This window comes from Cotesia glomerata, linkage group LG5, assembly GCF_020080835.1.
Source record: "Cotesia glomerata isolate CgM1 linkage group LG5, MPM_Cglom_v2.3, whole genome shotgun sequence".
Taxonomy (NCBI): domain Eukaryota; kingdom Metazoa; phylum Arthropoda; class Insecta; order Hymenoptera; family Braconidae; genus Cotesia; species Cotesia glomerata.
The window spans coordinates 2,487,409-2,515,040 of NC_058162.1; the positions used below are offsets into that span (position 1 = coordinate 2,487,409).

General features: G+C 27.0%; 1 protein-coding gene across 1 annotated transcript; it reads right to left on the bottom strand.

Moving 5' to 3' along the window:
- Positions 1–1,049: 1,049 nt before the first annotated feature.
- LOC123265799 lies at positions 1,050–16,622 on the bottom strand. The gene is made up of 5 exons (XM_044729713.1): positions 16,440–16,622; positions 8,541–8,590; positions 2,095–2,342; positions 1,652–2,014; positions 1,050–1,443 (listed from the first exon to the last, which is right to left on the bottom strand). Exons 2-5 carry the CDS (start codon positions 8,584–8,586, stop codon positions 1,147–1,149), a joined length of 954 nt encoding a protein of 317 aa, XP_044585648.1. The 5' UTR covers positions 8,587–8,590; positions 16,440–16,622; the 3' UTR covers positions 1,050–1,146.
- Positions 16,623–27,632: the final 11,010 nt, after the last annotated feature.

Sequence of the window (27,632 nt, forward strand, 5' to 3'; positions counted from 1 at the left end):
TCTGGTAAATTCTCACGTTAATAAATTATTATCTTTTACTACTATACCGGCATTCTAGATTGATATTTATTCAAGATGTAGTTGACATAAATATTTCCCCGTACAAGCTTCTGAATAAATATTGAGTTTATGGAACTAACTACTACTATACTATCTCTTCGGGCTTGTAGATAATGTAATTATAAAAATCATCTTTGACTTTTATTTAAGACTAAAAAGGTAGGGCAGTTCTTCAAGAGAATAAATTTTCAGGAAATGTTTTTATTTTATCAATATTTACATATTTGTATTTTTTTTTTTAATGTCAGCGTATTTTTGGAAAATTTTAAATTTTACCGTCAAATTTTTGACTATTTTTTATTTTCATAATTATTAAAAAAAAAAAAATTGATTCAAATCGAAAAATAAATAAATTTTTATAAGAAAAACAAATATTAAAAAATGATTAATTAAAATGTTTCTTTTATTGCTTTTTAAAAATTTCAATTTTTTTTCTAAAAATTCTAAAAAAAATATAAATTGAAAAAAAAAATAATCTAAGTGTTAATTTTTTAGTTAAAAAAAATTCCGTAAAAATTAAAAAAATTCATCCTTTTAAATTATTTTAAAAATAAAATTCTACAAATCGGTACACTTGTTTGGATAAATTTTCTTACTTGTACGGAAAAATAAAAATAATGTGAAACATTGAAATTATTCTTATGCTAACATCGGAATTATTTCAATATTAATATAAAAAAACAGTTTCAGGCGAAGGATTGTTAAAATAAAATACCATAAATTTTTTCGATTACGAGATTTATGTCTTCTAATAGCTAGAAGTCATGAATACAGAAATGTGTATACAAAAAAGTTTTATAATAATGATGACAATAAAATGATACAATATTTCGCTGAATCAATTTGCGATATATATAAAGACTTTAATGCACTAATAAAAAAATTAACTTGACTCAAAATAAGAAGAGAAAAAATTCTTGTTTCAAGAATTTATTTTCTTGACTCAAAAAAATGATTTTTTGCAAAATTGTATTTTTAGCTCTTGAGTCAAATTAATTTTTTTATCAGTGTAGAATTCTAAATCTAAATTACGTAACTTTGAACCTCAATTAATGAACTTAATTAAATCATGATTGTTTATAAAGTTCAATTAGATTTCTTCATTTTTTCGGCAGGTGATTTAGATTTGTCTCTGACCTTTACGACTTCATACTTTTCCGCCATTGACTGTAACCAGACAACGGAATAAAGCAAAGGGTTTATTTGATCTAGCGCTTCTTTGGCACTGTCTTCGAACTCAATCTGAATATCTCCATCGGAACTTAATTCTGTGCGGATGCCATTCAGCGCTTTGACCATAACACTTGTCAAGGATTTATCTTTTATTATTGTTGTCCCAAAGTTTGATAAAATAACTTCCATGATCCCGAGATCTAAATTGATCTAGACAAATAAAAAATTATTTTTATTTAAGTAAAGAAACTTTTGAATTACGAAATTGGTTTTAATTTAATTAAAAAGAATTTTACTTCATTAAAGAATTTTTTGTCTTGATTTAAAATTCTTCTGAATCATTTTTTTTTGGCTCAAAATTAATTAAATTTTTTTTAAGTTTAAAAAAAAATTTTTAAATGAATAAAAATAAATTTACTTTGCTACTTATGCTGTCATTAAAATTATTCAATCTCTTGTGCATCTTCAAAGTAACAAGAAGTTTTGAGTACGCATGAATTTTCCCAAAATCACCGTAAATAGTGACAAAATAATTATCATAATCAAAATCAGCGATGATTTGACTGTTAGTGAGTTCAAATCGGAACCAATTTTGCGGTTCACGTTTTCTCTTTCGGTCAAGATCACTCCGGATTAGCCTCAATCCAGGGAACATGCCAGGTGTATTATAAATCATCAATCTTATAGTATTTTTGAATCGTCTATGAACAGACCCGCCTTTTTTATCGAGTTGGAATGGATTAAATCCAGATTGACACATTTTTTGTCTAACGCTGCGGACCTGATACAAGGATATTATTAATTCTGTGACACTAGTTGATTAGATATCTGATTATAAATTGAGATTGTTGATTAAATTACCTGATAATGAAGCCGCTTGGCTTGGAGAGATGGGATGCCATTGTCGTCGAGGACTTCAATGACCCTTCGATCAAGATTAGTTTCATTTCTGATGGAATTACGTGCTGCACAGTGATACGTCTTTCTAGTGGCATCTTCCAGCTCATTTATCTCGTAGGAATCATAATCGTCCGGAGCGTCTGTTTGAATACTTGAGGAACTGGCTTTGGAATCGCCGTAGTCTTCGACGTCGCTTTCCAAGCAAAATCCTAAAAAGTTTTCATTTTAATCTGTATTATTAAGAAAATAAGCAATATATCTGGCCAGTGTTTATAATGATAAATATATAGGCTGCATTCGAAAATTCTCAATCTCTAGATACATAATTAAGAAATTACCTTGTATCTCGTGAACTATTGACATTTTTAATGATATAAGCTCATCCTGATGTTATACTCATCAAGACCTTTCATTTGAGTACCCACATCAATTTTTCATATATTTATATATATTATATATATGTATATATGAAAAATATATCACAATGCATGTGGGTATTCAAATGAAAGCCCTTGATGAGTGTAACATCGGGATGAGCTATTATCTTTAAAAATGTCAATAGTTAAGAAAGTATAGTGCATTTAATATAATTAAGAAATTACACTGTATTTTGTGAACTATTAAAATTTTTAAAGATATAAGCTCATCCTGGTATTACACTCATCAAAACATTTGCATTTGAGTACCCACATCAATTTTTCAGATATATATATATGAAAAATATATAAACATGAATGTGGGTATTCAAATAAAAGCTCTTGATGAGTGTAACATCGGGATGAACTTATACATTTAAAAATGTCAATAGTTAAGAAAGTACCGTGCAATTTAACATAATTAAGAAACGGCCTTGTATTTTGTGAACTGTTGACATTTTTGAAGATATAAGCTCATCTTGATGTTACACTCATCAAAAGCTTTCATTTGAGTACCCACATCATTTTTTCATATATATATATATATATATATATATATATATATATATATATATATATATATATATATATATTATATATATTTATATATGTATATATGAAAAATATATCAAAATGCATGTGGGTACTCAAACGAAAGCTCTTGATGAGTGTAACATCGGGATGAGCTTATATCTTTAGAAACGTCAATATTTAAGAAAGTACAATGCAATTTAACAAAAGTCATTATTTATTAATGAAGCAAAATTTTATTTATTGTTCACAAGTCACGGCAGTCACATAGTGACTGCAAGGTTGCTAGTGTAATTTCAAAATATTTAAACCTGTAAGTTTATCAAAACACTTTTTGATATAAATTGTCACCTATAATTTTTATCCGTCCAAATTTGACGAAAAAAATATTGAAAGTTCCTGAAAAACTTTTTCATTTCTTTATCCATCGAAAATAAATAGCTAAAAAATTTTAGAAGCGGAGATATCTTGAAAATTCCCTCTCAAAAAGAAAATGACCGATGGATATAATTTATTTACCGTAAGCGAACTTCTTACAAGACTCAATTAAAACAAATGAGGGCGATCACTTCCAAATAAACGGTATCATTGAAGATATTGAGAATATAGGAAGCTCATCCGGTGCACGAGTGGGTATATATAAGGTCTCGCGTGGCAGCAGACATCACCAGCAGTAAGAGTACTTGTACTCGAGTGCAATGTTCGAGTTATCCGATCGTATTCTTGATCTCAATGCAAAATGCTCCAGCATCCTACTTGGCATACACGCGCCTCGTGTTTCTTTCCTGACGGATGTATCTCCGTGCAGAGTTACATTCCGGCACGAACTACGCGTTCTTGTCATACATTTTTTAGCTTCTCTATGTATATTTACTTTTTCATCCTCTATCCTGTGTGTACTTAGCAGTTGTTTGAGCAGAAATAGGAAATGTATTGCGATATCAAAAATAAAAATAACTCTAATTAAAATTTTACTTAAAGATTTATCGTTCAACTTTAAATATATGTATCTCCGCAACATATTTATATATGATACCTACTTATTAATAGTTAAATATTGATGCTACCAAGTAGTTACTATGTAGACATAATGATGTATATTTATTGGACGTTTATTTTAAATAGATGACATATGAAGAACAAATATTTTATGACCGGCAAGTTAAATAATTTAAATAGTGATTGTTTATTCTGAATTGAGCCTTCGAGAAGCTGAGCCTGGTGAACCAGCAATGTCCATTGGCATTGATAAAACTGTCTTATTATCAAGACTCTCGGGCTGAAAAGACATTACGGCGAGGATACCGAGACTTTAATAGCTGATTTTCTACGCGCAGCTTGTTAAAGACTTAACAATTTGCGTTTCTGAGGCTTGGCCCTTTTCATTCTCTTCTTTATCCTTCGATGCCGTTGTCTTCCCTCTGTAGCCCTGGTTCTTCCTATCGTATTGTTGCGTAGCTTTCAATCGACTGTACACTTGGGAGCGACAAGACAATGCTTCTCGTGTTTGTGTTTGTCCAATGGTAATCACTTGTTCAACTATGCAATCAGATTTATTGTTTCGCTGGAGGTGTATTTTGAAAATGGGGTAACGAGGAAAAAGTTTTATCTAATTTTCATTCACTTATTTATTTTTAATTGATATTTTTTTTAAGTTACTTTTTGGTAATTTAGAAAAATATAATCATTGTCTGTGAGTAGAAAATTCTGTTTTAACTTTTAAGTAATTAGATTATTAAAATAGTCGATTTTACGCGGAGAAAAATTACAGAAATTGTTATTTTAAAATTAAACGGTAAGAAAATTAGTTTAATTTATGAATAAATTTGCTAAATTAAATTATGTTATATTTATAAAGAAAAATTGTTAAATTTCAAGATATCGCTATGAAAAATTTTATTAGAAAATAATATCATACTAGACTTTTTTGACTATTGACGTTTTTAAAGATATAAACTCATCCCGATGTTACACTCATCAAGAGCTTTCATTTGAGTACCCACATGTATTTTTGATATATTTTTCATGTATACATATATATATATAATATATATATAAATATATGAAAAATTGATGTGGGTACTTAAATGAAAGGTCTTGATGAGTATAACATCGGGATGAGCTTATATCTTTAAAAATGTTAATAGTTCACAAGATATAAGGTCATTTCTTAATTATGTTAAATTGGAGTGTTCTTTTTTATCTATTGTCATTTTTAAAGATATAAGCTCACCCCGATGTTACACTCATTAAGAGCTTTCATTTGAGTACCCACATCGATTTTTTCATATATTTATATGTATTATATATATAATACATATAAATATATGAAAAAATTGATGTGGGTACTCAAATGAAAGGTCTTGATGAGTGAAATGTCGGGATGAGCTTATATCTTTAAAAATGTCAAAAGTTCAGAAGATACAAGGTCATTTTTTAATTGTGTATCTAGAAATAGAGCATTTTCAAAGGTAGCCTAAATACTTATCATGATAAATTGATTATTGGTGAGAATGATATGAAACCATGAAAAAACATAACTCCAGATCAAGACTTTTTCAACGATACTAAATTTAACCATAAAAACCGATTATATCATATAAATAGACTGGTCTCAAAATTTTGCTTATTCTCTTAATAATATAGATTATTAAATAATATTATATTTATTAGAAAAATAAAAAAGTTGTTAAATTTACGGGAGTGAATCTATAAAAATAACAAACTCAAAAAAAATTTTTTTACATAATTATAATTTATAATTTTATTCAATTTTATATAATGCATTTTTAAAACGTAAAATTTACAAAATTTTAGTGAAAAATTTACATTTTTTTCAAAGTATAATTAAAATTCCTTAATATTATCTAGACAGAACTAAATTTGTAAATTTAACAGATTTTTCTCTAATTTTGGCAAGATTGTTTTTTTTTATAAGAAAAAAAAATATAAAACATCTTCAAGAATCTTCAAAATATTTTTTAAAAAAATTTCTTGACAATATGGCCATAGAAAATTTTTTTCCGTATTTTTATAATCCAATAAACACAATTAATTTTTTAGAACTTTCCAAACAATCTTTTGGATCAATATTTTCAATAAAATAAATAATTTCAAACGATACTCTTTTCAATGAATAATTTTCCTCAGTTTACATTCCCAAACATCAACTCTCAAAAAATCCATCAATGTAAAAACATCTATTTCTTAAATCACACAATAACAAAACTCGATAATTAAATTCCTCAAGAATTAGGTGTCGTTCCATCCCCACCACCATCATCATCATCATCATCATCATCATCATCCCCGCTCCCCTCTTTTCCCTCATCCGCATTATTTAAATCATCCGGAACATCAAGCTGATCATCCGCAAGAGTATCCAACAATTGGTCATCAACCAACTCTTCAGGATTGATTTCAACGCGAAATTGACCGATAACTCTTCCTCGTCCATTCTGATGCCTCTTGAGTGACTGATCTATCGAGTAAATCAAATTCATACGGAACGGATCGCCCATATAGACATACTCCAAGCTCAAGCCGTCATTCCTAAGCTTATTTTCCACCAGCGCATTCTGCTGGATGTAATTAGACCAGCAGCTCTTCCTTCTAGTCCCAGGTGCTTTTTTACAAGAAGTGCTCGAAGACATACTAAAGGAATTCGCCGAGCGAACAGCATTGTCCAATTTTGCATACTTGTTGGGTATTGTTGACTCTTGGTACTTGTTTATGACATCATTCGCCCAAGGATACTGCAAAGGATCTCCAGAAATGCTTTGCTCAACAATATTATTAATCGCCGGTTGAAGAGGCATCATTCTTCTGTAAGACCGCATCATTGATTTTATCAATTTTTTCTCAGCGTGAGTTACATCTTCCTGTTTGTCCGCATGAATTGTTTTCAGCAGCAATTTTTTCGTCGACTTACCAGAAGATTCCGTTTTGTTAACAAAACTATCAAGGCATTCTCTTAAGTGTCCTTCATGGAGCAATTCTGATAATTTATCTATTTTTTCTTTGTCATATCTTTCCCGTAACTCGTCCAAGCATTTAACATTCATCGCTTTTATTTCCTGAAGCTTAACCGTGCTTGCAAAAGGTGATTTTTTCTTTTTATGCGAAAGTGATCTACGGGAATTATTCTCGCTCTCTTTTTTAGCGAGAATACTTTTAGTGACGTGCAACAGATGTAAAGGCAATAAATCTTGATCCTCCATAAATTCACTCTCCAATGTCAGTCCTTGTTGCTGCAAAAGATGCTCGATTATCAAAATATTTCCCATTATTTGTCTCAAGCAATCGTTGGCTTTAAAATCTTTCGGACGGCTTAACCATTCCTCTGAGAGTTTACATACTTCTATAAGACGCGGAGGATCTTCAAGTATTTTATGCAATCTCTTATTTTTATCTTCTATTCTCGAAGAATTCCAACCGGCTAATTTTATTTTTGCATAAGAAAATAATTTGAATTTTTGCCAACGATCAAATATTCCTTGTTCCAAAAATTTTTCCACTATTTCACGCGCTGGGTTGAAGATTTTGTAACCTTTTATTACTTCTTCAATAAAAGTTATGACTAGCTTGAAATTTTTGAGCCAGAAAAATTGCAAATTTGCTTCGGGAAAAATTGTAAGATTTTTTAAACACTCTGGAGGACTTTCAATCCCCGCTAAATCGTAGCTGTCAAAAACATACTTGAAGCAAGACATGAATTTTGGTTTCATTATTGTAAAGCAATAGTCCAAAAGCTCCATTGTCTTTTTTTGGTCCTTTATTTTTTCTTTATAATCGGGCATTTGAACGGCTTTTATTATCCGATCTCGAGATTCAGGATCAAAATGTCTGCAAAGTAAATAATACGTCTCGCCGATTATTATTTCTTTTTGGGTTTTGGGCGGCCGAGAACATCCTTGGGTTGTTTCTGCAAAGCCAAATATACGCTCGCCTATTTCTTCACTAGATTCTGATGATGCGGAGTAAACTAAAATAATTAATTGAGAATTTTTTGGTGATTAGGTGCACAGTAAAAAATTGTGCGTCAAAAAATTTTGTGTTAAAAATTTTTATATTAAATATTTAACACCTTTTTTGTGTTAATTTAACACTTTTCTGTGTGAATTTGACACATAAAAGTGTTGAATATTTAACACAAAATTTTTTGACGCAAAATTTTTTACTGTGTAAATAATTTTTGGTTTTTTTAATAATACTTACCGGCGAGGAAAATTATAAGTAAACGCATCTCTACGCGATCACTGTAACATTTAAAAGATCGAATAAAGTTTTGCCGTATCAAATCACTGGTTATCTTTACGGTTAAAGCCGATTCGACTTGCAATCAAATAAATGTCAATCAGCGTGGATTAAGACCGTTGCATTTGAATGGGATGAAGAAAATTGGTGAGTTTATTGCGAGTAACGAGATATTTTTATATTATAATAAAAAATTAATCTTACCACTGGTGATTAGCTCCAGGAAGAAAAATAGAATAGCCCAATGCATTATTCTGAAACAAATTTTATTTATTAATGATATTTTTGTTTTAATGCAAAATCAGTGTTAATAATGAAACTTTTTTTTTTTTAAAGAGAGCTCAAAAATTTGTGTTTAATGTATTTTGTTGGAAAATTATTAACTGATAATAACAACCTTGCAGTCACTGTGTGACTGCCGTGACTGGTGAACAATAAATACATAATATTTTGCTTTATTAAATAATGAACTTTGTTAAATTGCACTGTACTTTTTAAGCTCATCCCGATGCTACACTCATCAAGAGCTTTTATTTGAGTACCCACATGGATTTTTATATATTTTTCATTTATTCGTATATATAAATATATAAAATATATGAAAAATTGATGTGGGTACTCAAATAAAAGGCCTTAATGAGTGTAATGTCGGAGTGAACTTATATCTTTAAAAATATCAATAATTCACAAGATACAAGGTAATTTTCTTAATTAAGTTAATTTGCACCGTACTTTCTTAAAAATTGACGTTTTTAAAGGTATAAGCTCATCCCGATGCTACACTCATCAAGAGCTTGCATTTGAGTACCCACATGCATTATGATATATATATATATATATATATATATATATATATATATATATATATATATATATATATATATATATAATATATAAATATATGAAAAATTGATGTGGGTACTCAAATAAAAAAAAAGGTCTTGATGAGTGTAATGTCAGAGTGAGCTTATATCTTTAAAAATGTCAATAATTCACAAGATACAGATTCTAGAGATAGATCATCAGATAGGGCAAAAAAAAACAATTTTATGATGTGAATATTATTTTTTCTTATTCTCTTAATAATACACTGATAGAAGGATTTAGTACAGAGTACTAAATTGATTTAGTAACAAAATTTTTATTCATTTATTTGAGAGAAATAAATATTTTGTACCCATCAATATTATTTGTTACAGCTTTTTAAATGATTTTTTTATATGAACAAAGCCTTATTACATGGAAATAAATATTTAGTTCCACCAAATAATATTTAGTAACAGGTACTAAATATTTCTTTAGCAAGTATTGTCGGTAGATGGCTATACTTCAATTCAAATGTTTATGTGATACATAACCTATTCACTAACTTAGATTATTTTAATCAGCTCGATTTTGGGAGATTTATTAAACCTTTAAAAACGCACATACTCCCAATAAATATCTTCTATTTATGTCTTTTCTCAGTGGAGTTGAGATTACATTTTTTAATTTGTCTATTATTGATGAGTTAAAAACTTGTTTAAGTAGGGTTTACATTTTTTCTCTCTCTCGCCCTCTATTAGACAAACGAAAGTATCTCTGTCATACTTGTACAACAAATGGAATCTTAAAACGCATTTTATGCATAAATAAATGAAAATTTTCCAAAAAAGCGCTTCGCTCTTCGATAGATAATTTAATTATCTATCGAAGAGCGAAGCGTTTTTTTTCTAAATTTTATTACATACATGAGAAAAATACGTTTGAAAATCAACTATCAACCGCTCTTAATTTTAAATTTTATAAATGTCTCAAACGAAAAAATATAATTTAATGAGATTCTTTTCTTTATAATACATTATATTTTTACTTAAAATTATTTATTTTAAGTTAAAAAGTTAGGTTACACGCTAAAATTAGTTAAAAAATTAATTTTTTCGATACCAATAAACGATTTATTGAGTAGCAATAAATCATTTGTTAAATACTACTAAATAATTATTTGGTGGAACTAAATGAGCTTTAATAAATGATTTAGTACCTATTACTAAATATTTGGTAATGAAAGGTTTGTTACTAAATCATTTAGTATCTGTTACTAAATCTTATTAAATAGAACTAAATCTTTACTGTTTATATTTAACTAATTTTTTATAGTTAATTAACATAATTAAAAATAAGAATTTAGAATTTTAAATTAAAAATTTCCAAGGTTTAATTCTTTTACTTTTCTTTCAAAATTAAAAAATAATGAATTGGCTTATTTTTTATATTAAAAATTTTTTGAAAAAAAAATCGCAAAAATAGCATTTTTCAAAATTTCTATCACAAGTTTAAATATCATTAAAAAATACATAATAATATTTTAACAAATTTTTATTCAAAAAATCTCATTAAAACATTCATAGATTATTCAATTTACAAATTTAGTTTAAAAAAAAAAATCGAGTCTAAATAACAGGTTCGGCCTCACGGCCGCAACATCAAAAATCAAAATTCACGGGTAGTAACATCCTGAAGGAGGTATTTAATATTGAATTCATCCACATATCTATATATATGAATCTATATATATGATAAATCTGTTTTATCAACAAAACTCCACAGCGGGAATGAAGCTTTCCAACAAACATAGGTAGCGGTAGCTGTCGAGCAGACCTAAGACCTAGCAATTCATTTTATCGGCCTCGGTTGATTAAAATCAAGAAATATATATTTATTAATTAATCAAAAAATTAATTCTTAAACAAATAAACTAAAAAAAAAATAATTATTATTGTAACATAATAAGTAAATTTTTTTTTTAATAAAAATCCATCCAGACATTTTCTTCTATGGAGTAATATATATTTATATAAATAACAAAAATGTTTTTTTAAAAATAACTATTACAAGTATCGAGTACAGATCGTTACGTGTCTTCGGCGGCGGCGGCAACTTCCATTAACGGATTCCAAACGAATCAGTACAAGTCCCCCGAGACGAGCTCCACGGAAACGATATAATTAGTCGCCAATCAACCGTTTCTGTCTAATCCGTCTAAGATAAAACGTATAAAAGCAGGAATGATGAAAATAAAAAATAATAAATTGTTATTTTTTATTAATTTACTGTGATGAAAATGGTGATAAAACTTATGTGAGTTGTCATTTTCCCACAGTCGTAACACAAATTATTTTCCTAAATGGCCATTACTACTAATGTAATCCCGTTCATTATTATTAATTAATCATTATGACTATATCTTTTCATTTAATTGTTGGTATTTTTACAACAACACGCTCCTATATGGAAAAGCTATACGTATATACTATATACTATATATCATCATCAATTTAATAATAATAAAAATAATAATATCGAAGTGATGGTGGTTAGATTATTATTCTTTCGAGATATTCTCGACTGTCTGGTTTCGACAGACAAGCCCGAGACACTTGGCTCGCTTCTTAGATTACTCAACCGCAACAGCGCTGAGGGATTATATCCTGACGCAAGCTCTACTCTTTTCTCCTGGTGTATTTTCCCCTTCTCTGTCTTTTCTTTATTCTCAACAAAACTTTTTACTTTTTTAAACCTATATTTACATATTTATCAGGATTTCACGGAATCTGCATTTGAAATAAGGGCCTCTGGTAATTTATGTGCAATATATAAGAAAAGATTCTTTATACATATATAAATATATATAGTAAGTTTTTTTAGATTTGCATACAGCTCGAACAATATGGAGCAGTAATATAACCCGAATTACCCCTGAGACAAAATTGTTGTTTATTGTTAAATTAAAATTAGAAAAAATTTTATCTATATTACACTGATAGAAGGATTTCTTAGTATTTAAGAAGATTTTTTTGTATTTAAGAAAATATTTCTTAAACATCGTTGTTGACATTTTTAAAGATATAAGCTCATTCCGATGTTACACTCATCGAGACCTTTCATTTGAGTACCCACATCAATTTTTCATATATTTTATATATTTATATACTTCACAAATACCATATATATAAAATATATAAAAAACGGCATGTGGGTGCTCAAATGAAAGCTCTTGATGAGTATAACATCGAGATGAGCTTAAATCATTAAAAATATCATTACTTAAAAAAGTACAGTGCAATTTAACATAATTAAGAAAGTACCATGTATCTTGTGAACTATTGACATTTTCAAGGATATAAGCTCATCTTGATGTTACACTCATTAAGACCTTTTATTTGAGTACCCACATCAATTTTTCATATATCGCGTTACAAATGCCATAAGGGCGTACCAAAAGATTTTTTTCGGGAATCGACGTAGTTATGCCTAAAAGGGGCAGAAATGCAAAAAAAAATTTTTTTCAAATTTGAAGTTTTTTGGTACGCCCTTATGGCACCGGGGATACCCGCTGGGGGCCATAAGGGCGTACCAAAAAAAAATTTTAAATTTGAAAAAAATTTTTTTTTGTCATTTCTACGCGTTTCAAGTAAAAGTACGTTGTTTCCCGAAAAAAAAATTTTTTTGGTACGCCCTTATGGCTCCCAGTGGATACCTCGGGTGCCATAAGGGCGTACCATAAAATTTAAAATTTGAAAAAAATTTTTTTTTGTCATTTCTACGCGTTTCAAGTAAAAATACGTTGTTTCCCGAAAAAAAAATTTTTTGGTACGCCCTTATAGTTCCCGGTAGGTACCCTGGGTGCCATAAGGGCGTACCAAAATTATTTTTTTCATTTCTGTCCGTTTCAGACATAACTACGTCGATTCCCGGAAAAAAATTTTTATACGCCCTTATGCCTTTTCAAAGGTATTTTTTTCGGGATACGCCCTTATGGCATTAGTAACGCGATATTTATATATATTACATATATGTATAAATGAAAAATATGTCAAAAATGCAAGTGGGTACTCAAATGAAAGCTCTTGATGAGTGTAACACCGGGATGAGCTTATATCTTGAAAAAGGTCAATAGTTAAGAAAGTACAGTGTAATTTAACATAATTAAGAAACTACGTTGTATCTTGTGAATTATTGACATTTTTAAAGATATAAGCTCATCCCAATATTATACTCATCAAGACCTTTCATTTGAGTACCCACATCAATTTTTCATATATTTATATATTTCATATATTTATATATTTCATATATTTATATATACATGGAAAATATATCAAAATATATCAAAATGCATTTAAAAATCTTAATAGTTAACAAATTACAGTGCAATTTAACAAAAAATCAGTATTTAATTCAGCAAAATTTTATTTATTTATAGTGCACAAGTCAGTTCAAAATTATTATTTGAAAATTAATCGATTTAAAAAGAATTTTATAAATGAAATATAAGAAGATCTTGCGCTACTAACAGTGAATGACAGTAAACTTTTCTAAGGTGAAATAGATCGGAGAAAGTTTCTCTTTTCGACAGTGATAGCGGGTGTACGATTACACGCATCATGACTTTTACAAAGGTTATTATAATAAATCCCGACAAAATGCCTCAATTATAAACTACTGTTATTACTCGGAGGTTTATATTAATTATCAACGCTTGTTAAAAAAAATAAAACCAGTAAAAATGTTAAGAAGAAATTCTCATAAACATATACGGCGTTGAAGATGGTTATGATTATGATTATGATGATGACGATGTAGAAGAAAAAATCTCCTGGGAAGTAGGAGAGAAAAGAGTTCACGCGTGATAGATATCGAATAAAAGAACACCGGAATGCATAATACGGCATGTAGTTACTAGTTGCTACTGGGGCTGCTGTTACCTATTACCTACTACTACCTACGCTACTCTTTGTTCTCGTCTGCTAAATTACGACTGAAAAAATGCCAAGGTGATTTCTCAATTGTTAAATACAAAACATAATAGGATTTATATCAATATCATCGAGATTCATGATATTGACTTGTAAAGTTTTTTTTTTTTATCATGATAAATCTCACGCTAACAATATTATTATTATTATTTTTTTTTTTTTTTCAATGAATTTAAGTTGTGTTTAAAATTTTTAATAAAAATAATGTCAAATCAGCAACCTTGCAGTCACTATGTGACTGCCGTGACTTGTGAACTATAAATAAATAAAATTTTGCTTTATTAAACAATGAATTTTATTAAATTGCACTGTACTTTCTTAAATATTGATATTTTTAAAAGTATAAGCTCATCCCGATGTTACACTCATTAAGAGCTTTCATTTGAGTCCCCACATGCATTTTGATATATTTTTCATATATACATATATATATAATATATATAAATATATGAAAAATTGATGTGGGTATTCAAATGAAAGGTCTCGATGAGCGGAATGCTGAAGTGAGGTTATATCTTCAAAAATGCCAATAGTTCACAAGATATAAGGTCATTTCTTAATTATGTTAAATTGCACTGAACTTTCTTAACTATCGACGTTTCTAAAGATATAAGCTCATCCTGATGTTGTACTCATCAACAGCTTTCATTTGAGTACTCACATGCATTTTTGATATATTTTTCATATATACATATATATATATACTATATAAAAATATATAAAATCTATGAAAAATTGATGTGGGTACTCAAATGAAAGGTCTTGATGAGTGTAACATCGGGATGAGCTTATATCTTTTAAAATGTCAATAGTTTACAAGATACAAGGTCAATTTTAAATTAAAATTTGTTTTAAAAGTCAACTTTCGATGCAACTTCAGGCTTACACTAAAAAAAAGAAAAATAATCATTTTGAATCAAACAAAAAAACTTTTGAGCTAAGAAAATTTTTCTGTTTAAAAAAGAAAAACATTAATTGACTAATAAACTAAAAAATATAAAATTGACTTTTATCAGTAATTGAATCTTAAGAAATTAATGCTCAAGACTAAAAAAAAATGTTCTTATCAGTTAAATCGATATTTTATTATGTTAATAATTTAAAATTATGTAATTTAATTATCGTTTGTCCAAATAAATGTTCCTTACAACGTAAGAAATTTGTTGAGAAATTTGAAGATTTATTTTACGATAAGCGTATTGAGTACACACTGATAGAAGGATTTAGTTCTATTTAATAAGATTTAGTAACAGATACTAAATGATTTAGTAACAAACCTTTCAATACCAAATATTTGATAATAGGTACTAAATCATTTATTAAAGCTCATTTAGTTCCACCAAATAAATATTTAGTAGTATTTAACAAATGATTTATTGCTACTCAATAAATCGTTTATTGGTATCAAAAAAATTAATTTTTTTAACTAATTTTAGCGTGTAACCTAACTTTGTAACTTAAAATAAACAAAAATAATTAAAATAAATAATTTTAAGTAAAAATATAATGTATTATAAAGAAAAGAATCTCATTAAATTATATTTTTTCGTTTGAGAAATTTATAAAATTTAAAATTAAACAAGTATTTTACACATCAATAATAGACAAATTAAAAAATGTTAACTAAACTCCAGTGAGGAAAGACATAAATAGAAGACATTTATTGAGAGTATGTGTGTTTCTAAAGGTTTAATAAATCTCCCAAAATCGAACTGAATAAAATAATCTAAGTTAGTGAATAGGTTATGTATCACACAAACATTTGAATTAAAGCATAGCCATCTACCGACAATACTTGCCAAAGAAATATTTAGTACCTGTTACTAAATATTATTTGGTGGTACTAAATATTTATTTCCATGTAATAAGGCTTTGTTCATATAAAGAAATCATTTAATAAGCTGTAACAAATAATATTGATGGGTACAAAATATTTATTTCTCCCAAATAAATGAATAAAAATTTTGTTACTAAATTAATTTAGTACTCTGTACTAAATCCTTCTATCAGTGCATTTATTTGAATTGTCACACTTCGATAAAAATAACTTAACAGGATATTTATTTATTTATAATCAATGCAGCTGACAAGTTTGCTTGCACACACATTGTATCTATCCATTAAAACTTATTTATTTGATTTAAATAAAAAAAAAATAATAACTAGCAGACTCAGTATCCTGTAAATTAACATATAGAAAAGATAAATCCAGATTACTGCCGATAGTAGAAGCCAGTTATCATTGCGTGTAGATGAATAATATTAAAGAGCGAGGTATAAGTGTATAATAAATAATAACTCACACAGTTTTAGTGTCTAATAATATCTCGATGAGGCTTTGATGAATTTTTTCCAAGCTTAGAATCGTAAAAGACAGATAATTACATCTGTGGAAAGTTCATCCAGCCCGCCTTTTTATAGCCTTTCGCAAAATTTATTTTGTTATCCGAGTGCACACATGAATATGCACATTGTAATCAAAGCTTTCGAATAAACACTTACTCGCCTTTATAGGAGTGTTAAAAATTGTAGATTGAAGATTTGTAATTTGCATAATCAAATAGACACTACTGCTGTCGTCATCATCACCATCACCGTCACTCTAATAATAATCACATTTATAATCTATATTATTAAGAGAATAAGCGAAATTTTGTGGCTAGTGTATTTATACCACAAAAAGGGTTTTTAGGGTTAAATTTGGAATCATACTGACATTTTTTAAGATATAAACTCATCCCGATGTGACACTCATCAAGACGTTTCATTTAAGTACCCACATCATTTTTTGATATATTTATATATATATATATATATATATATATATATATATATATATATATATATATATATATATATATATATATATATATGTATAAAAAATATATAAAAATGCATGTGGGTACTCAAATGAAAGGTCTCGATAAGTGTAACATCAGGATGAGCTTATATCTTTAAATATATCAATATTTAAGAAAGTACAGTGCAATTTAACATAATTAAGAAATGACTTTGTATCTTGTGAACTATTGACATTTTTAACGATATAAGCTCATCCTGATGTTACACTCGTCAAGACCTTTCATTTAAGTACCCACATCAATTTTTCATATATTTATATATATTATATATACCTATATATGATAAATATATCAAAAATGCATGTGGGTATTCAAATTAAAGCTCTTGATGAGTGTAATATCGGAATGAGCTTATTTTCTCAAAAACGTTAATACTTAAGAAAGTATAGTGCAATTTAACATAATTAAGAAACGACTCTATATCTTGTGAATTATTGACATTTTTAAAGATATAAGCTCATCTCGATGCTACACATCAAGACCTTTCATTTAAGTACCAACATCATTATTTCATATATTTATATATAATATATATATGAAAAAATATATGAAAAAATGATGTGGGTACTCAAATGAAAGCTCTTGATAAGTGTAACATCGGGATGAGCTTATATTTTAAAAAACATCAATATTTAGAAAGTACAGTACAATTTAACAAAATTCATTATTTAATAAAGCAAAATTTTATTTATTTATAGTTCACAAGTCACGGCAGTCACATAGTGACTGCAAGATTGCTAGTAATAATCATAATCTTAATAGCCAGCAATAAAAAGTCAAGTAGGATTTATTTTTAGAACACGTGTTAGTTTTAGTGTAATGTTAATATTATGCTGTTCTGATCTATCATTATCTGTAAGGACTTTCAAGCAGACCGTTATATCAATTGATACCGCCCATAATATTTTTTTAATCACTTGCAATCTGAGTGAAAGAAGACGCGGGGAAAAAAGCCGCGTCCCTCTTTCTCCTTTGCCATTCAAATATTTCATCTATGCATATATACATTTTATCCGGCTGGTAATTTTAATAAACGTGTAATGTATATGTTGAAAGTATTAACAAGTTTGCAAATATTATTGTTACTTTTTATTTATCCATTATAATGATTATTATAATATATTTAATGAATGCAGGAGAATGTCGGTGATAACTTGACGAGATATATTTAAATTTTTTCAGCCTCTTAAAATGTAAAGGACTTTCTTAAGATATACATTAAGCTTGATCCAGGGTCTCAGTATGTATTCCAATTTATTCATAAAGCTTGGTTAATTTTATTTATTTATTTATTATCGGTAGAAAATTTCTCACTTTCTTGTTTTATATTATATAGACAGTTGGTAGTAGGTAGAAACAGGTGGATTTAGAGTTTTATTATTCTTGAACGCCTCCCTCATATTTTCCAAGTCACCGAGACCGAGAGATAACGGTATTGCCGCTATTGGTATTCCAAACACGCGGTTTTAAAGCGCGACGTTGCAATCAACTATGCGCTTATTTTTTTTTTTTTTTTTTTTTGATTGAATATTCATAAAAATTTTTATTTGATTAAACAAAAATAATTTTACATATAAAAGTAAAGTCTTACAATTTTTTAATCTGTATTAATAAGAGAATGAGAAAAATTTTGTGTCCAAGATAGTCATATAATAAAATCGTTTTTTTTTAGTGAAATTTAGTGTCATTGCAAAGGTCTCGACTTCAATTTGTGTCTTTTCAAGTATTCATATCATTCTCACCAATAGTCAATTTATGATAATAAGTATTTAGACTGCATTCGAAAATGCTCTATCTCTGGATACATAATTAAGAGATAACCTTGTATCTTGTGAACTATTGACATTTTTAAAGATATAAGTTCTCTCCGACATTACATTCATTAAGGCCTTTTATTTGAGTACCCACATCAATTTTTCATATATTTATATATATTATATATATGTATATATGAAAAGTATATCAAAATGCATGTGGATACTGAAATGAAAGCTCTTGATGAGTTTAACATCGGGATGAGCTTATATCTTTAAAAACGTCAATAGTTAAGAAAATACAGTGTAATTTAACATAATTAAGAAATGATCTTTTATCTTGTGGAATATTGACATTTTTAAAGATATAAGCTCTTCTTGATGTTACACTCATCAAGACCTTTCATTTGAGTACCCACATCAATTTTTCATATATTTAAATATATTATATATATGTATGTATGAAAAATATATCAAAATGCATGTGGGTACTCAAATGAAAGCTCTTGATGAGTTTAACATCGGGATGAGCTTATATCTTTAAAAACGTCAATAGTTAAGAAAATACAGTGTAATTTAACATAATTAAGAAATGATCTTTTATCTTGTGGAATATTGACATTTTTAAAGATATAAGCTCTTCTTGATGTTACACTCATCAAGACCTTTCATTTGAGTACCCACATCAATTTTTCATATATTTATATATATTATATATATGTATGTATGAAAAATATATCAAAATGCATGTGGGTACTCAAATGAAAGCTCGTGATGAGTGTAACATCGGAATGAGCTTATATCTTTCAAAACTTCGATTGTTAAGAAAGTACAGTGCAATTTAACATAATTAAGAAACGACATATCTTGTGAACTATTCATATTTTTAAAGAAATAAGCTCACTCCGATGTTACACTTATTGACCTTTCATTTGAGTACCCACATCAATTTTTTATGTATTTCATATATTTATTATGTATTATATTTATTTATATATATTATATATATATATATATATATATATATATATATATATATATATATATATATATATATATGAATATATGAAAATATATCAAAATGCATGTGGGTACTTAAATGAAAGCTTTTGATGAGTGTAACACCACGCTGAGCTTATATCTTTAAAAACGTCAATGGTTAAAAAAGCACAGTGCAATTTAACAAATTTCATTATTTAATAAATCAAAATTTTATTTATTTATCTTTCACAAGTCACGGTAGTCACATAGTGACTGCAAGGTTGCTAGTAATATTTATTTACTATTAATAAATTATTTATTGAGTATAATTAATCAATTTCTAACAAATATACTTTTATTAATGAAAAAATATTTATCAAAAATGAATTTATTAACATTTAATTTTTCTCAAAAAATCAAGCTGACATCTCAACTATGTAAAAGGTCGGTATTGATATACTCAGCTTCAGACTAAAATTATCTGAAAAACAAGTATTGAAAAATAACTTCTTTGACTTTGTCTTCAAATATTTATATAAATAACGATTACATAATCGATGACATTACGAACATAATTAAATATGAAGGCAAACAGTAAGAAAAACAACATTAGTCTTATCAATAAAAATGTCATCGTCCATCATTTATACACATAATATACATTATTATTTATTAGAAGAGCTCATCAATCATGCATATATTTACTGATAACATTTACAATCACTGTAAAACAAAACTTCAATATTCCCAATTAGAAGACTGATTTAAATTGTACCACGCGTCTAATTAATTCTCGTAATAAATGATTAATAATGATAATATCAATATTCGTTTTTAGTTTACCAATGCTGAGTCGTTATCAGAAATATAAGTAAATTTAGTGTGTTATGTACGCTTCTAATTGTTAGAGAATTAGTCCTGATTAGATAAAACTTTTGACATCAACAATTTTATTTAAACTAAATATTTCTTAAAATGTATTTGAAGTTTACGACATTGACTCTCAAAATATTTGGATAAAAAATTCTGAAAAAAATAACAACAATAACAATAATAATAATAAATAGACGATTAAATCTGAGATTCCCTGTTTTTATGACAGAAGACATGGCATGTACGCTGTAGTAAAATAAAATTATTATCTAACTTAGTATAGACGATTGCATAATATAAAATAAAATAAAAATTAATATTAATTTTTTATTTTTTGTTCTAATCATATCTCAACCTCGTATTTAGTCATTCTTAAAAAGCCATTATCGTTTTCCACGATTTTCTTATTTTATTTGTATATATATTGACTAGATATTTATTGACGATGTATTTTATATTTTTTATAGATGAATATGACTAGAACCGTGTCGCGGGAGTTATGCAATCTTATTCTCCGCGGTACATAAACGACAAATACAAATATAATACAGAGATAGAGCAGGGACTAGTATTAGAGACTGCGACGTCCGGGAAAAATATAGATATATGTATATCTGGACAATGTATGTATATAATATCTCTAAACTGGTTTAGTTTAATAATCGTATAGTTTAACTCGAGTAATATTTGAGAGAATATTATTTCACGCTCTATGAGTTTGCAAGTTATTTTAAATTAAATACACCTGCATATTGCCATCAACATATTATAATTTTATTGACATTCAATATATATAAGAAATGTGTATAATATACTTTAGAAAAAAAAAAAATAAGGATCAAGAAATATTTTCAGTTATTCATTATTAAGTTTTTAACTTTCAAATATATTAGGAAAAAATTTTTTAAAATTAACTTATTTAATTAAAATTTTGTTTATGAATTTTTTTAATTTTTTTCAAAGGAAAAAAAAATTTTGCTTTCTTAAATGATGAATTTTGTTGAATTGCACTCTACTTTGTTAACTATTGACCATTTTTAAAAATATAAGCTCATCGCGATTTTGTACTCATCAAGAACTTTCATTTGAGTACCCACATGCATTTTGATATATATTTTCATATTAACATATATTCATAATATATATAAATATATAAATATATGAAAAATTGATGTGGGTATTCAAATGAAAGGTCTTGATGAGTGTGAAATCGCGATGAGCTTATATTTTTAAAAATATCAATAGTTCACAAGATATTTGTTAAATTGCACTGTACTTTCTTAACTATTGATGTTTTTAAAAATATAAGCTCATACCGATGTTACAATGATAAAGAGCTTTCATTTGAGTACCCACATGCATTTTGATATATATTTCCATATTTACATATATTTATAATATATATAAATATATAAATATATGAAAAATTGATGTGCGTACTCAAATAAAAGGTTTTGATGAGTGTGAAATCGGGATGAGCTTATATCTTCAAAAATATCAATAGTTCACAAGATATTTGTTAAATTGCACTGTACTTTCTTAACTATTGACGTTTTTAAAGTTATAAGCTCATCCTGATATTACACTCATCAAGAGCTTTCATTTGAGTACCCACATGCATTTTGATAGATTTTTTATATATACGTATATATAATATATATATAAATATATGAAAAATTGATGTGGGTACTCAAATGAAAGGTCTTGATGAGTATAACTTCAGGATGAGCTTATATCTTTAAAAATGTCAATAATTCACAAGATACAAGGCCATTTCTTAATTATTTATCTAGAGAAAATTTTTGAATGTAGCCTAAATATTTATCATAATAAATTGACTATCGGTGAGAATAATATGAAACCTTGAAAAGGCATAAATTCAAGACCTTTGTAATTACACTAAATTTCACTAAAAAAACCCATTTTATCATAAGACTATTCCGGACACAAAATTTTTTTTATTCTCTTAATTATATAGATTTTTAAATTTAATGACAGACAAAGAAAAATTTTTTTTTGTTCACAAAAAAAAATCTATAAAAATTGACAAAATTAATTTTATTATTCAATGATTGAAATACATTATCATTTTTTGAGGTCACGTACGGTAAAAGACTGACAGATCAGACGAAAAAAAAATTCTAAGTTCGCTATTACACGTATTTTAATTCCAATATTATCGTTCGCGCAAAGAAAAACACATCTAGCAGTAAAAAAATATTTACATTTCAGTTACGCAAAGTAAATTGATTTTTTTAGAGTGAGAGTGATCTATATAACTGGCATACGCATACAACCAGAATAGTCACGAAGATAATAAATTAAAAAAAAAAAACATGTGATGACATTTGTCAGCCCAATAATTTATACGCATTAAACTGTTATGAATGAATGAATGAATAAAATATATACAAGATCTGTAAATATACGAGTATGTTTAATAAACACAAGTATTAGCGTGTGTATATTTAATTTAAAACGTAAATAAGGGGATCGTCACTTACAATAGAGTAATGAGAGTACAATGAATTTAAAAATAGAGCTCAAGTGTTAAGTGTAAACGCCGATAATTTTTTTTTTTTTTTGTTTTTTTTTTTCGAGAAAATACACATTTATGATAAGAAAAATAATAATAAACAGGAGCGTGTTTTCGCACTTAAACCAAGTGCTAGCCCCCATGTGAGTGAGATAGAGAGTAATCGCTTCCGACCATTCTCCGCTTTCACATTTTATCCAGGCCATCAACAAGTATATGTACATTTATATACATATATACAATATATTTTTATATCGATGGACGATCTAACGAGGCATTTTCCTTTAGGAAACGCCGCTACCACTTCATTCTGCTACTGATTCAGCTTTTGATCTCCAAGGGAGAAATTAATGACATAATATGATAAACTGCTGAACAAAAGATCAATTACAGTTTTTTTTTTTCTATACTTGCTTTTATATTATATTATATATATTGTCCGCAGTCTGAAGGAAGACAGTGACAAGATGACAGCAAAGATGTAAATCTTGTGAGTTGATTTCACGCTGGCATTTAGGAAATGCAAATTCACTGCACTGTATGTATGACATTTAGAAAATGTTCTGGAAAAAAATACTTGCCTATTATATGTCCCTCATCAACGGCTTCGTCTTATGATTAGTGCAATGTGATACTATCTACAAGCAAGGAACAATCAGCCTGTCATGTGTCAGTTAATTTTTATTTTTATTTATCTTATTTCCCTTTTAAATATTTTTTAATCGAAGAACTAGAAGTTAATTATAACTATCGATATTAATTTACTATTTTATTATTTAATGAGTATCAAATTATTAAAATGATAATAAATCTTGGGTAATTAGTTAAATGAATAAATAAATAATTACTAACATGGATTAAAAGTGATTGAAAAAAAATAAATGAATGATGCACACATAAAATTAAAAAATTCTCTATGGCTTTACATCGTAAAATATGATCTAATCTTATATAATCATGTCAGGTTATGTTTAAAATTTAAAAATAATTTATTATGATTTTTTATCAAAATTTTTAAGTCAAAAAATACTTTATTAACAATTTTTGATGTAGTTAGATCCTGAAAGAAGTCAAAAAAAATTTTTAACTTTAAAAAAAAGTCTTTATTGATCATTTTTACATTTTTTTATAAACTGTTAATTTTATTTCCCGTAAAAGATTATTTATATTAAGAACTTAATTATATTTTATCAAAAAAAATTAATTTTGGTTTTATTTCTTAAATTCTTAAACTTAACTCTCTAGTAGTGAGAAAATTCAGCAATCATGCGCCACCTGTCGGATATTTTCAAAACTAATTTCAATTAAAAAAATTATATAAGGGTATTTATGACTATAAACTTGTATATTAAACTTTATGTACCAATATATGGACTGATATGACCAAAAAGTAATTTATTATGATTTTTTATCGAAATTTTTAAGTCAAAAAATTTTTTATTAAAAATATTTGATGTAGTTAGATCTTTAAAGAAGTCAAAAAAATTTTTCAACTTTAAAAAAAAGTCTTTATTGATCATTTTTACATTTTTTTTTATAAACTGTTAATTTTATTTCCCGTAAAAAATTATTTATATTAAGAACTTAATTATATATTATCAAAAAAAATTAATTTTGGTTTTATTTCTTAAATTCTCAAACTTAACTCTCTAGTAGTGAGAAAATTCAGCGATCATGCGCCACCTGTCGGATATTTTCAAAACTAATGTCAATCAAAAAATTATATAAAAGCATATTTGACTTTATACATATATCGGGCCTGATATATCCATACATAGACTAATTTAGCCATATATAGACCATATATGGACACATTAGGCCAGATCAGAAAATAATATCATGAAAAACTGCTACTGTATTTATTGCTGCATATTTATTGTAATTTAACACACAATCTCTCAGTTTAATATTCTTCGAAAAATTTCTTCATTGTTTGACTTAAACGCAAAATACGTGACAATACTCAAGTTTGATGACAAACACATGTGTTATCGTACAACTTACGATACGTTATCAAATATAGACCTATGGATAAAAAAACGTTTAAATTCCGTAGTCAAATATTGAAAGAAAAAAAAGTAAAAAAACAAATTTGTTATTGTAAAAATAAAAAGATTAATTTAAATTAATCCGCTTAGCAATTTATTTATTTACTTATTTATATCTTTTTATACAACCCAACAGCCTAAAGGCCAATAACAGGGTCTCTAAATAAGTTTATACAAATTACACAGAATAACTTAAAAAAAAATAAAACAAAAACAAGACAAAGAAAATACTAAAATTTTTTGCAGACATTTAAATAAATATAATATTTATTTAATAATAATTATAATATATAAAAATTAACTAAAGTAATAATAATTGTAATTAAAATTAGAAAGTAATTTAATTTTTATTTCCACAAATAATATAATAAAAAAACATTAAATACAAGATGACACGAGAACGTGTAATGAATGTCAACGTTAATGAAGGTGCGATTGAATAATACGAATATCGATTATGCATTTAAATTAATTGAACATTCGTCTCGCGACCTTCGGAAGAATCTAGGTATGTAGGCGATAGAAATTTCATTCTCTTTAATTCTATGACTCACTGACGAACAACCAACAATTTGCATTTCTTAATAGAGATTACAATTACTACGACAATTAATAAATATTTAAGAGACAAGTAAAGTCATTGTGTAAAAAGAGAAAATAGTTAATCACTCAAGAGTGAACAAAATAGATTAAATGATTAATTATTTTACCGTAAGAATCTTACTCCCGGCCTCTCACTTTCTCTCGGAAAATCAACTGCTTTAAATATTCTTTAGTGTAGCAAAGCAAGTCATCATGACAAACAGAACAATTGATAAGTCGAGTATATAATAATTGGTTTGTTTTTTTTTGTCCTCTACTCAGCTTCTATACATACAAAAAGTAATTAGTGTACACGTGAATATTATCATGAGGAAAATCTTAAATAATAATACATTAAATTAAAAATTCACTCTGTATTTTATTTTATTTTTTATTATTTTTTTTTATCATTATGTACACGGCATTTTAGTAGTTGTCTAAGCGATAATTAATCAATTTCAAAGTCAAGGGGCCATCATGTTACTACGAGCTCGTGGCTTGCGATAACGCCGTAAAATAAAAAAAAAGAATAATAAAATAAATAAGCGTAATTACATATAATTATCGGGCAATTTAGTTTGACGAAAAATTACTTTTAATGTCTTTTTTATTGGACATTTCAACGTCAACGGTGTTTCGATCTTTTAAATAAGACGTTTTATGTATAATTATAAGTTCAGTTAGTGACAGCACTCCTTTTTTAACTGACAATTGATCTTTTGCTTTAATTTTTATGTATCAATTTTTTTATAGGGTTGAAAATCTTTTGAAATTTTATTTTAGTCGAATTTATATTAAATAATTATTTTTTAGCAAGTATAAAAATAATTATTTAAGTTTATTAAGGAGATCCACGCGGAGTAAAATTCTTAAAACTTCCTTAAAATTTGTAAATTCAATCTACGTTGCTAATAATTAATAAAAACATTAAAAAAACAGTAGATTTCCGGGATATTTAATGAAATAATTAGGTTTGAAAATTGTAATTTTTACGAGTAGGTAAATGGAGATTCCACCAGCCGGTATTTGGTTAAGAATTTAATGCAAGTAACGATTTAAAAAAAATTTTTTCATTGAATTTGATTGAAAAAATAATAAGCTAAAGATTAAAACAATAAAAAAGTAGCTTTCCGAACGTATTGCGGAGATATTTTATATTTTTTATAAAAAATCACTCGGAACTTGCGTTCTTTAAAGTCTTGTATTTGACTTGGCAACACAATTCGGAAATTTCCTCAAAAACGTTATTAATTAATTTAAAACATTCTTTACACTAAGAGAGTACTTGGATGTTCTTAAATAATTGGTTAAAATTAAATCTAACAGTAGAAAAGCTTCTTAGGCGGGGAAGAACATTTTTTTATTTCATTACTTAATTCCTGAAACTTTCTTCCAACGAGAAGATTCAGCGGCCATACGCCACCTGTCGGAAATGTTCAGTACTAATTTTTTTAAAAAACGCTTTCTTTACACTAGGAGGGTACTTGGATCTCCTTAAATTTACAAATTTAAATTTTAAACTTCAATATTTTTTTTTTAATTTTTTTACTAACAAAAATACAAACTCCAAAAATTAATAATATTGCACTTATAATTACTATTAAAATTTTTAATTTATTTTTACCGTAAACTTTAAAAAGCAGTTTCGAAATTTGTCGAGTTAAAGAACGGAATTTTAAATTACACCTTTAAATTTACGATCCTCAGTATTAGAATATTTATAGTCTAAGTCAAGTATCGCAATTTAATAGTAAACAGTTGTAATAAAACTTTTCAGACAGTTTTTTAAAAATAAAACTACATTTACAGCTAGCTGCTTAATATGAAATACAACTATATTCAAATTTCAATAATTACAGATTA

Bases quoted from the DNA above. Each gene is read 5' to 3' on its own strand.
- LOC123265799 (XM_044729713.1), bottom strand. From the start codon at position 8,586: ATGCATTGGGCTATTCTATTTTTCTTCCTGGAGCTAATCACCAGTG. The intron at 2,343-8,540 runs GTAAGATTAATT...AAAACTTTTTAG, and splicing joins CCTGGAGCTAATCACCAGTG to GATTTTGCTTGGAAAGCGAC. The intron at 2,015-2,094 runs GTAATTTAATCA...TCCTTGTATCAG, and splicing joins CCAAGCGGCTTCATTATCAG to GTCCGCAGCGTTAGACAAAA.